The sequence below is a fragment of the Coloeus monedula genome (assembly GCF_965178545.1).
Source record: "Coloeus monedula genome assembly, chromosome: 4".
NCBI classification, from domain to species: Eukaryota; Metazoa; Chordata; class Aves; order Passeriformes; family Corvidae; genus Coloeus; species Coloeus monedula.
In genome coordinates, this window is record NC_138784.1 from 69,765,356 (window position 1) to 69,778,568 (window position 13,213).

Sequence of the window (13,213 nt, forward strand, 5' to 3'; positions counted from 1 at the left end):
CCAAGAGCACAGCTGAGAAACAAGGCACATCTCAAACTGTAACCAGAGACCAGCTGAGGAAGTCCCAACTCTCAGTTCAGCTGGGCGGGCACAGGGCTCCCCTGGGAGTGCAAGGAAAGCTAATGAGGAGATATCAGTAATTAGAGAGAGCCCAGCCTCCCCTGGAACTTCCAGGTTTAACTGTGTGAGCAAAGATCTGGGTTAGCAAGGGAGGAAGTGTGAGAAGCTGACAGAGGTTGTCAAGGCAGAGCTCGGAGATACGTGGTGGGTGCAGATGGATGTGCAGGCAGGACTCAAAGGATTAGGTGATGGCACCCACTCACTGGGTCACCCTCAGGCCGGTAGATGGAGCAGGGTGCTTTTCAGGAGATGCTCAGCCAGCCCAGATGAAAGATTTGGGGTCACCCTCATTAAATGAAGGAAATGCAGCCCAGAAACAAGCAGGAAGTCCTAGCTGGTCTGAAGCTGGTCTGCAGCCCTTCTGCTGTCCCACAGTGATTGTATCATTTGCACTGAGGCTTCTTCAATGCTGTGAAAATAACCTTGAAAAAGTATTTCCTCTTCAGTTGTAAAATGCTTTGAATAGAGTTGGCATGAACAGCAAGCATTTTATTTGACTGAACACAGCAAAAGAATATACTTGGGGCCTTGGGACAGAGTCTTGGAATAGATGTCCCGAGTCAACTTCAGAAAATAAACAGGGCTGTCTATACCACAGATCTTAACCTGCAATGTGAAATGGAAGTTTGAAAAATCCCTTTTCTTCAAAAAGTAGTAAAAACAGTCTTTTAATGTGCATTTACAGGGCACATAACACAGACCTTTAGCTAATACAGACCAGGAATGCAAAAAGAAACCCTTTAATTCTGTGACAGGCCTTCAGGGACTTCCTTCTCTTCACTCTCCACTGAGTTTCTATGTGCTTTACTTGAAGGGGACTCATAACCAGCTAAAACAGAACATGCCTGGTTCATAAATGTAGTTTGAGGTTGCCTAAATTGCAAGTTTAGAGAGAAGAAAAGCCGCTAAAGTATTAAATCAATTCTTCTATTTAAGAGTACAAGCTCTATGAGAGTAATTTATTTAGAAATTATTTGGACTGGGGATTTCCATTCATTAGTTGTTCTCTATCATGACAACCTTAGAAGAAAATCAATAGGAACAACCTTTCCGTTGGCAACTTAATAGTTTCTTGTAATAATATAGGGTCATTACTGCATTCAGCGTGACTAAAATTAGATTGTCAGACCATTATGGAGGGGAGAATAACGCCTCCTATTTTAATGATCATAGGAACATTTTATAGCGTGAGCCATTAACTGCAGGAGAGCACAGGTCAAAAGGGTGTCCCTGTGCAGCACAAGGGGCCAAGCTTCACAGGAAGCCAGAAGAGCAATATCCTGCTTGATTAAAAGTGAAAAGGGATGGGGAAAGGGCTTGGGTTTTAGTTCAGCTGGTTATGAATTGCCACTAACCACCCTTTCCCTTGGTAACAGCTCCTTCAGCATTCACTGAGACCAGGTGGCCAGGGTTACTGCAGACTCCCCATCTGGGCCATGGACAGGGTTTCTACATCCCTTACTTGTCCTTAGATCAGAGTCACCTGCTCCATTGAGAGCTACCAACTTTTGCACCCCACAGCTCCCCACAGTACAGGGTACCACCCTTCCCTGGAATACCCTCTCATCCCTGGGAATGGGGGGAAGCCTATTTCCACTGTCCAGCCATGTGGCAGAGCCAAAGTGAGGGAGCAGGTGTCCCACATCCGGGTTGAACAGCTGGTCCAATGGAGGGTGCAGCTCTCAGAATAACGTCCTGCTCTGGCACTAGACCAGTTCCTTTATCACCAAGTCCACTGTGTTGCAAAATTTGTAAAGTTAAACTTTTGCGGCTCCATGAGCTTCTCAGCCCCTTCAAAAGTAATTGAGAAAATCTGTGAGCTTAAAGGGCTTTTTGTTTCTGTTGCAGTTGATGGAAATATAAATAGTTTATATGGTTCCTATTATGTGAACTGCTCTTTCTCAATGTCCATTCAATTCAAAATGAGTCTGACACTGAAAGGGTGTGAGATGATTTATTGGTCCAAATACCTTTATAACACAAATCAATGTGGATCCACTTTTCAGAAAACTGGGCACTAAGCAGTAAAACTGTATAAATGGAACCACCTGGAGGCAAAGTACTCATTGATATGCCACTCTTTACTTATAAAAGAAAACAGAACTACTGCACACAATCGACGAAATGGACCCTGGGCACCAAAATCCATATTCAGTCTGTATCCTAAATGGACCCAGTTTCTTTTCCTAAAAATGATTATGTGGTTGTTATTGACACACCAGTTTAACTGCCAACATGAGTACAACCAACAGAGGAAAATTATCTGGCTTCCTATAGTCAACCTCCCTATAGGTCTCCCAAAACTGTTTGCACCATTATTTGTGAATACACTGATAGAAATAGCTGAATGAACAAATAGATGGTGATAATGAAACAAAAGCTACTTTGTGTCTCTAAACTGAACCATGAAGGAAATCCAGCTAGACACGGGCATGTATGAATGGGATCCCAGTGCAAGCTGCCTAAATTGGTCCATGAAACTGTCAGGATTACTACATGCCTAGGGTTATATGCCCATACTTTTTCCTGTCTTACACGGGATTGTGCTCCATGAATAGTTCTGCTGACAACAGGAAGACAGATTCCAGAGCAAAGTGTTTGTGGTGCAACGGCATCAGGGTTTGGCTCCCTGATAGTCCACATTCACAGGCAGATACCAGTGATTGCTCGCTGCTGCTATTCTCTACATGCCGCACATGCACACTTGAAAACAAGGAGTTAGGTGACAATCTGCAGTGCAGAAGCCCTCAGCAATGAAAGACTGTAAGTAGTAATTGACTACAGTGAGCAGTTAGCTCCTGGCAGGGATTTAAGTGACCTTCCTCCTCTGAAGGAGCTTTGGATTTAAGCTCCATGCAGATGAGACTAATGAAACTCTTCAACCTAAAAACTCAGCAGCAATTAAATGTGTTATCCAGTACTCAGAACCGTGTACGTGTGCAACATAAACGTGGAACTGGTATGCATATGTATATGTATGATTATACCAACCAGTTTCTCCTGTTAAAATGAAACAAAAATGAAAAGAGCAAGTATTTTCAAAATAAGAAATACCTTGAAGTGATTTTTTGTGCTGTGCACCATGGCTTCTCAACCCTTTCTTGTGCATGTTAGGCAAACCCAGACATTGCTCTTGAATAAACATAGAGGTAGACAGTAAGTCCATTGTCAACAACTCGCCCTAGGTGGGAACTGCTGTGTAACACCATCAGCTGCTGGTGGCTGCTGCATTGGTGATACAAATGAAACTGGACAGGTTCTGCATAGGATGTCAGGTTTAGTGTGGCTTTTCCTTGCTCTGACAGCATTTTGTACCATGGCCTACGTGGTAAACGCTCAGGTTGTACTTTGGCTAGGAATGGGTGAGCACGGCTTGTTTCAATCCCATGTGTAACTGTGCCTTCACAGTTAATTTCAGCCTTCCTGAGGCCTATTAAAAGAAACATAAAAGCACTTCATGACAAAAAGAATACGTAAAATTAGATTTCAAGATGGGAGATGCAGCAGGAGATGTAGATCCCTCTAATTTTTTTTGGTGCTCAGGCTGAGAATCTTTCAATGGGAATTATTATCTGACAGCCTGGAGCATCTGCCTTTTCAAAACCAAAACTTGTCAAAGTACACATCTGTGCTGAACAACAGGAAATCATGCAGGGATCCCATACTAGCATGCCAGCAGCAGAAATGATGGAAGGAAACCCCCCTCCACTGTGCTGCATGCCCGGCTCTGCATCCTACCCAGAGCAAGACCAGTTAGTCCCTACATCCAGACAAGTTAACAAGGCCATCCTCACCCTGATCCCAGCACTGTCCAAGGCTGGGCAGACTTGCCGTCAGCCCCTGTACTGTAATAGAGACATGAGAAGTGACTAGTTTGGCTTGAAAATCTGCATTATATCACCCCTTTCCAATAGTCACACTGACAGCAAGTCTGTGCTCCTACTACAGAGTATAGGCTGCCCTTTACCTCAAGTGTAAAAAACAGAGAAAAAAATTATTTAAAAACTTTTTCTAGAGAAAAAATTGTCTGAAAGCTAAAATGTCTTGGAGAGAAACATGGGTGTCTAGAGCGGGGGATAAAATAGGCTTTGATCCTTTTGTACACCAAAAGATGTCCAGGATGAGTCTGAAAAGTCCCTGACTCCACATGTTTCACTTGTACCTAGCTGAGACTTAGTACTTCTAAGTAATGCTAAACAGATGCAAAGGCTGCTTAAACTGAATTCCTGACTTCTATATGGCAAAATTCGAGGAGAGTTTCTTTCTAGATGTTCTGATCCCGAACCCATAAGAGCGATGAGTGGAGCTCACCAGTAATTTTGAATCCCTTGGTTCAAAGCAGCTTGCTGTGCTCAGGTGAGCATACACAATGTTCCATCAGGTCTCCAGGGCAGCCCAGAGCTGCCTGGGCAGGAAGGTCCCTGAGCTGCCCATCCTCTTCTGCACCTCCATGTACAGAAATTCCCATTGAACCCAGGCAATCCAAAGCTTCCTGAAAGTGCTCCTTTCCCTTTTATTTATTTTTCTAGGAAACATGGAGTGGGGGAGCTGTAAATCCAGTTAAATTGCTACAGGGATGTCATTGCTTATGTTCCGAAGGGGCTTCTCAGTTGCCCAAAGCTCATGCACATGCAAACCCTTGTGAAAGCTGAGTGTGTTTGCTGTACACAGGGTACATTGCTAAGGCTTGTGGCAATTCTAGAAGTTATTTAATTTTTTTTTTTTAAAGCAGGCTCTTTTTTTTTGCCTTTTTTTCATTTTCAGTGGAAGGAAGAATTATTCTTGAGGATTAGAATGAGCTGGTGAATAGGCACTGGAATAAAGCTCAGGACCTCTGAGTTCCATTTCCTGCTTTATTTGCTGCAAGATTCTCCCCCAAATCATTTCAATTCTCTCTCCCCTTGCTTGTCTAGACAGCAGAGTACTGAAGGCAAGGGCTGCCTCTGGGTGAAATCTGGTCAGACTGAAATCAACAGCCAAGAGCTCACAGCATGCAACCCTAGCATCACTGAAGGCAGTGGTAAAATTCTGGCCAGCTTCAGTGGGGCCTGAATGTCACCCTAGGTATTTCCACAATGCCTAATTTAATAGGGCCTTTATCTCAGCTGGAGAGCGAGATGATGCCATCATGAATTTTTGCCTTTTCTTTTATACCCCTGTTATACCTTTTTACAGCTTCTGTATTCTTAGTGCTTTTTGCCTTCATTCTTGGACTTGTTTGTTCAGCCAGGAGACTAAACATTTTAGAAGCTTTGTAGGTAGAGGTTAGTGTGCCCCAGACCCCAAGGTCCTCTCCAGAGCACATTCTGTAAACCAAGATAGAACCATCCAGGGGAAGGTTCTTCAGGGGGAGGAGGGCTTATTCAAGCCTCTCATTGGGGAATTTTTGATAGATATGCTAATTAGTAAGACCTATAATGTTATACCAGATCTTTTGGGGATGTGCACTGTGGCGTGCATTTCAGTACATTCGACCTGGACGTGTGCACCTAAGGATCCTTAAAATAAGTACCAAGGTAAAATCCCTTTTTCCCTTCCAACCGTGTTTGACTCTTGATTTTAAGACCAGGAAAAGGCATCAAGATGCCCCTGTAATGCAAATAATGGTATTTATAAAGTACCTCTCACGCACATACAGTGCTGTACAATGCGGGGAACGTGACAAAGAACAGAACTTCTGCCCAGGAAAGCTTCCAGCAGCAAGGCATGAATGGATAAATTATAGGAGAAAATAACAGTGACAGGTACCATCTAGGCAAAAGAAAAGCAGCATGTGGTAATTGGAGCTGGAACGCTTCATGGAGCAGCTGTTTTTCAAGAGCTCTCTGAAGAAGGAAAAACGAGGGCTGGGCAAACATAGAGAGGCTATTGCAGGCATGTGGGTGGTAAATAAACTGTCTGAGGCTGTAGAGTCAGGTTTAGCCTTGAGTGATATACTGTAGGCATCATGGAAACTCTTAACCATAAGGATTTCTAATGAAAATCTTGACAGACTTTTAATGATACAACTGCTCCAGGGGCCTGTAATAAAAAGGTGAAGCTTATAACATTTTGGGCTGTCCTGATTGCTCAGTGCTGCCAGCTTTCACCCTGACAGATTGAACTTTAGCAGTTCGATTCCCAGACTGAAACACTGCCAGGATGATATCGCCTCTGCTCCTCAAACATTTATTGTGTGTTTTTCAAATATCATGCAATAGTCCAGGGCAAATAGCACACATTTTGGTTCACATTTTGTAACACGTCAGACCTCATTGCTGTGAGGAGTGAGAAACCTCTTGGTGCCAGGCTCTAAACTGTCTCTTCTCTTGCCAGGGGACACTTGAACTGGCTTCAGCTGGACCGCCGGGTGCTGGAACATGACTTCCCCAAAAAGTCAGGACCAGTTGTTTTGTACTTTTGTGTCAGGTAAGTGCCTGATGGCAAACCCTTCCCATGGGATACAGCTATGGACAGCCTATTTCCTGGAGGCCAGAAAGTGAGGCTGTCAGTTTCTCAGAAATACCTGTGGGCAAACAAGCACTTCCACAGAGGTTTCTTTTGAGGTCTTTGGCTTTGCAAACTCTTCTCACACAAGTGTAAACAAGTAGTAGCCACACCAACACCCACAGTTGTCCACAGGGAAATGTTGTATGAGGGCAAGATCAGATGTTACGTATTTACACTTCTACTTGTGGACTTTGAGCTGGAAAGTCCAAGCTGGGTAGGGTGGCAGAACAAAGCCCTCTTTCTGCCAAGATAACCCACTTGAGCCAGCAACCTGCAGGGAAAACACTTGCTTCCTCACTGGTGAGCCATCAGTTTCCTCTGGATTGTTTGTGCCCACAGTGTGCATTCTGTCAGGGACCAAATTAATCCCTGTACAGCTCTGTCGTATTCACCTTCTGAACTCAGTGCTACAGTGAATTACCCACAAATAGCAAATGATGGCATTTTATGGCAGCCAGTTGGTTTCTACATGGCTGGACCGGACTATAAAAATTTTAATGAAGATTATAGCAGTTCAGGAGCTCCAAACTTCATCTGGGATTTTTACAAGGAACTGTTAGTGTTTGGAAGCTGCTGGAAGCTGCCAGTGCTCTTGTGCACACAGTGCCTTTGCCTCCAAGGGAGATATTTTCTGAGAAGACAAATTTGCTCCTGCAGCTTTGAAATGCCCAGAGAGAGGCCAGGGGCTGGGATGGCATATGTACAAAATTAAGTTGAGGGTTTTGACTTACTTTTAATGGATAGCTCATGTCTAGATCAAGCCAGTGCAGCGTAACTGTGTCTTTTTCTGTTAGGCTTTCTACTCCAGTGTTATATTACATCTGACATCACTCTCATTCATTCCATAGTATCCACAAAAAATGAAGACCTACTTTTGAGTTTCTTCCCCTGAGAAGCTTTTTTTACTCCGCACAGTGGTTGTCATTCTTTTAACTTCCATTACAAGGCAGACTTTTTATGAGAAGAGATTCTTTGTTCTGTTATGTCCCCATATTTAATGATGTATATATCTTAGGACAAATCAAGACTGCACAAAGCCCTGTGAGTCCAGAATTAGTCTGATATCTCCCAAGAGAAGAATTTAGTCAACACTTTGGGTGCTTCAAACTGTAAGGGTAGATCTTGAGCTGAGCATCTCCAGCATGTGAGGTCCAGATCCACCTGTGCTTAGAGCTGTTGATGCTCATTAAGAACACGGTGAGTCAGTTACCAAATATCTTGTCCAGGTACCAAACTGAGGAGTCTGTGCTAAGACAGGGATTCCATGGAAAGCAGGAAAAGCTCTGAGTGAGCAAGAGCTAAGTGCCGGGCTTAGGAGTGGAACTGTAAGATGTGTGAAAGCCAGTGCTACTGAGCCACTCTCATATTCATTTCAAAGACCACTCAACAAGCATAAATATTGCCATCTGTATTGTTTTATGAAAATTGGCAGCACAGTGGAGACCAGTCATTCTAGCAGGGTCTTAGCCAAGAGACATCCTAGGATACAGATCCGTATAACAGTTAGCAAATGAGTGACCCCTCCTGTTCTGGAATCGTAATCCGTAGGGAAAAACTCGGCATTCAGTATCTGCGTATGTGAAAACCAGACTGACTCTGGGCTTATACTCCTATTGGTGGCAGTAGTGAGTGGATTGTCACACTGAGTTAGGATTTGGATTGGACTGGGAGGCAGATGCCTCAAGAGTTAAGAACAGGCATTAACTTACCATGCCTTTTCTAGTGCTTATTTCCCTCGTGGGTGTCAGATGCTGGCAGAAGTTGAAAAAGTTTCCCAGCACATGAGTTCCCATGTCCATCCTTAAATCCGATCTGAGCAGAAAGCGATTGAAGACACCAGCTCCAGTCAGATGGCTGAAGTTGGAAAGCCCCACATATCTGTTACCCAGTGGTTTCAGTGCTGGCTTGGGAACTAAAGCAAAGGCTGAAGGAAAGGTCATAAAAAGACCCACCCATAGACAGGGGTTTATTTTCATAATCTGGGGGTGTGCAGCAGCTTGCAGAGCCATTCATAAACATACTATAAACAGAATGCTCCCTCTCCCCTGCTGCCACCAGGCAGAAAGCAGAGATAATTAGTGCTGTACCATACCTAATCACAAATGTGTTAATTTTTAAGGGACTGGGTGCCCATGACACCTACTGTATCACTGGTAAAGGCTTGCCTGAGGTTGCAGGTACCTTCTTGCATTACCTCTCCCATTGCAGCTGACAAAGCTTAGTTTGATGCTGGGGGTCCTAACTGGGGAGACACAAGTAATACAAGTGACTGGATGTGCCAGATGCTCACAACACAGAACTCTGTTTACTGCATCGGGATTTAGTAATTGTATGGGGTTTTTCCCTCTAGCCGAAGTAAATGTACAATTCAGTCACACTGCATAACTACTGAAGAGATGAAGCCTCAGGCAAGAAAAGTAAAGGGTAGTTTGTGAAGCAGAGAACCTACAGTGAAAACATTTTCACCTTTAATGTGACCATCAAATGGTTTTTACCCTCAACGTTCCTGCAGCAATGTTGAAGGGCAGCATGCCCACCAAAGATGCCACAGATTTTAACCTGCTCTAAAAGTACATTTAAAGGGAAGCCTGCCTTCTTAAGAAAGGCTTCTTGAAAGAACCGTGCCGAAAATAGGAAGTTTCACAAGCTTAGCAGTGTGAAATTCTCCTCCCTTTTTTAAAATCTCTGCAGCACTGTTGAAGCTTTGTCTTTTGACACACATTTCCTTGGGGTTTGACATTGTTGAACACTGATCTCCAGTGTCTTTACTCTCTTCTGTTATCAAAGACCAAAAATTTCACAGCACTGTGTCAAAGGAGGAGGATTTTAGAAGGATGTTTTTAGCATTGGTTTGTAAGAAATTGCTTCTTCCATTGTACATTTACACAGCTACTAAAGCCTGCCTGTCTTCAGGTTGTCATCTAGTGCTTCAATGGCAGATTTCCACTGAGAACAACATAGGAACCTAGGAAACAATCAGAACTCTTGGGCAGCTGTGAACTGCCCCATGGCTATTGTGCAGTATTATTTTATAAGACTGCTAATATCTGTTTACATAGCTCTAAAGCCACACACGAAAGTGAGAGGGAGTGTTGTGTGTCTTGCAGGGGAGGAGGCACATCTAGCAACAGAATGAGAGTGATATTAATTCTCATCTTAGAATTAGCTTCCCTGGATGGCTTTCTATAGCCCTGGTTGGTTGGTTGGTGGTGAAACTAATTCCCTGCCTTAAAGGGTTTACAAGTCAGATGAGAGTCACCACTGAAGTCCAGAAGAAGCAAAGGATAGGGATGAAGAAAGGAGGGATTGCCTGATTAGTTGATTTTACAGAGGTGTTTTGAGGCCAGAAGAGAACAGAGAAAATGTACCTCCCACCACAAGCTTTGGGGTAAAGTGCAGGAACCTAAGTACAGTATGGAGACCTGGGCAGCAGAGGAGGTAAACAGTTTGCAGGGGTTCAGATACAGGTACACCCTTTCGGCAGGGAAAGAAGCGTTTTACTTGGACTCATACAAACAGAAGGAAGGCAAAGTTACTCCTTTTGTATAAAGCTTTGAGGTGAGAGAGAACCAGAGCACAGACACACTGTTTATTCATGGAAAGCAAAGTTGGCCAGGCTCTGCAGTGAGTTCTCATCCTCAAACAATGGCTGTGTGAGATTAGCAATCCTTAGCAAAGGAACCACCAGCATGGGTCTGATCTCTTTATCTTCTGTATGTTTGTCATGCTGTTAATTTATATGAACAAGCTTAGCAAATAAAATTCACTCCACTGGTGGATCTTTTCCCAGGAATGAATATATTTGTTCTCAGGGTAACTCTACCAGCTAAACAGTGACAACTCACTGCAGAAGTCGTCACACTAAATCAGACTATGTCTCATATGGAAAGGCTTTTCTTTCAGAAAGGCATGGAACAAAATGTGAAATAAATCCTCAATATTCACATACACTGTGGGGCAGAGTTTGTATCTATGGGCTGGCAGTATTCCCACAAAGGAATGCCTGTGTTCAGCAACATCTGGCATGTGTTCATACATACTGGCTAGGCTGAAGTCAGCATGGGAGCTGTGGAGGCTCAGGACTCTCAATATTGAGGCCAGACATTTTGCCAGGTTACCACAGTTACTACAGAACAAAGTGGCCCTAAATAAGAGACTGGCACTGAAACACAGAGTGCAAAGCTCATGGGTGTCTTTTCTCCCCTTAACCTGAAGGAAAGTAGCTCTGTGTGCACTGGTGGTCGTCCAGATCTGGGTCAGGTGGGCAGTCTGAGATGAGATTCACCACACCAGAGCTGAGGTCTTTACCTGGCAGACAGCACTATATCACGGCTAATTAGTGCACTCTCCCTGTATAGCCACTGGAAAGAAATAGGCACCTTTCAGGGACAATTCATCTGACTTATTTGAGATGAGTGCTTTGGAATTCAACAAGTTGCACACTAAAATACCTGTGTCTCTTCCCTGACCTCAGACCCCTGCTCAGATGCAGGCATTTCCACCTGATGCATCCCTCTGTCCCATCAAGGGCAATCTGTCAATTTAAAATTATTATTTCAAGCAGGTTGGTACAGCAAGGGTTGATGAAGCATTTCCTATCTACAAGTTTTCACTTGGCTGCTTAAATGGAATTGGACCAGATTTCAGCTGTTAATGAGGCCTTCTGCTATTTTAGTCCTTCAGCCCTTCTTTATAGCCATCTTTAAACCTGTATTCCATTAATACAGGTAATGCTAACAGTGAAAGAAGCCAGACACCATTTGAAAACAGTTGACCCTGGAAGGGAGACAGTGATTCTTCATAGGGCTAGATGGACCTTAGAACTTGTTACTGAAATGCATTGCTGCCTCACACATGGGCCAGAGACACTTATGAGGTGCAGATTCAGAGCATCCTGCTCCCAACTTCCCCAACTGACTCACGTGGCAATCCCAGCACACCATGGCTGTGTATGCCACTCACAGCTACTCAGCTTGGCTTCTCTCCAAGAAATCAGATTAGAGGTTGTGATGACAGAACCCTGCCATGCCAGGAAGAACTGAATAGAACCACATGAAATTAACCTGAGCAATTTTTTGTCTCGCACAAAATGGGCTGTGTTTCTCCATTCACAGCTTTCCCCACCAGAGGAGGGTACGTGATGTTCCAATGCTTTGGTCCAGGCAGGGAATGAGGAAATCACCAGCTCCTGTCTCTCCCCTCTGAGGAGGGAGAAGGAGAAGACAGCCCTCTTTCTGCCCCATGGTGTGAGACTGGGGTTTAGAGGTACTGGGGGAAATGCACAAACAGATTATCAAATACATCAAATTTGCAGTCAGGGAGAGGGAGAGAAGTGGTAGAATTTGCTCTCACCCAAGCTTCGTTACACCTGTTAGCACCCAGGAGACGCTAACTCTTCTCCTAACTGCTCCTCTCCTCTTCCTTGGTCCTGTGCAGATCCCTCTGCACTGCAAGCAGGGCAGCACCTGACCCCAGTTTGCCATGGAGCTTGATCATCCCAGGAGAGCTCAGGGAACCACCCCGAGATGTTTCAGCACCTTGGGATGCTCCATCGAAATTCTCACGGCTAGCTGTTTCTTCCCAGATCTCCTTCCAGCTGCGCTGTCTCCCTCACCCACTGCCAGTACCAGTACTGAGCCAGAAACTCCCTGTACCAGGGAATTCGTGCTGCATATTAGGGGAGACAAAGAGCCATCTCCTGCTTACATTATAGCTCTATGTCTCCATGCACTGCTGTGGGATGCTGTAGAAATAATAGCAAAAAACCAGAATATTAAACCCACATAATCAACCCAGTCCAACCAAGCTGCTTTCAGGGGCTCCTGTAAGCTGCTCTGTCTATAAAGTCTGTGCCATAGCCCAGATCTCTTTGCACAGCATGTTTTTTGCTGGTTGGTGTGCACCAGCTGTGTGTATGCTAAGCAGGAAGATCCCAAAAGCCGGCAGTCCTGCAAACCCCCTCCTCCCAGCCAGCCGCAGTGTATAAATACAGCCGCTCAGACCTTGTTTGTGCTGGAAGACAAGGCTCCCTGCAGACAATTTATTGCAGCCTTCCCAGGGTGGCCCCCTGCTCTGTTCAGCCGGGGGAAGGTGTAATAAATTGCCTGTGGGGAGGCTGTGCTCCTCAGAGTCTCTTTAGAGATATGAGAAACTTCTGTCCAGTCGGAAGATTTACTTGTGTGAAAACCGACCTTTGCTTGAGGAAGGGAACTAATGGGGCTCTGCTACTTAGCACACAGCTCTGAGCTAAGCTATCCATTACACACACATCTTAATAGCAGTCTGACTCTTGAGTCCCATAACATCATTTCTGTTTTCTGCTTAACTAGGAATATATTTGTATAAGTGAGCTGTGTTGAGAGAAGGGGCTAAGTTGTTTTTCCTTTCCATTCAGCCACCCAAGGGGGCAGAAAAAGTGTCATTCTGAAAACTTGTTGGTTTGGGCCACATTTTGAATGTGTTGATGTTGGCAGCATTGTCTTGTCTAATTTTGGGAAGCACTTAGACTGCATGATAGGTACCATGAAGAAATGACGGATGCTGTCAGTGTAGGATTTGTACCTAATTTGGATCAAGATGCGATAGCTGTGTCAGTGCCTACACA

At 44.4% G+C, this 13,213-nt stretch overlaps 1 protein-coding gene across 3 annotated transcripts in view; it reads left to right on the plus strand.

Moving 5' to 3' along the window:
- Positions 1–13,213, plus strand: part of FRMD4A (FERM domain containing 4A) — a gene marked incomplete at both ends in the record, with an annotated part of 358,630 nt that overhangs the window by 262,019 nt on the left and 83,398 nt on the right. For all 3 annotated transcript variants that reach the window (XM_082280836.1, XM_082280835.1, XM_082280834.1), the window contains one exon: positions 6,436–6,528. In XM_082280836.1, the coding sequence (XP_082136962.1) occupies positions 6,436–6,528 (93 nt within the window). The remainder of the gene's footprint in view (positions 1–6,435; positions 6,529–13,213) is intronic.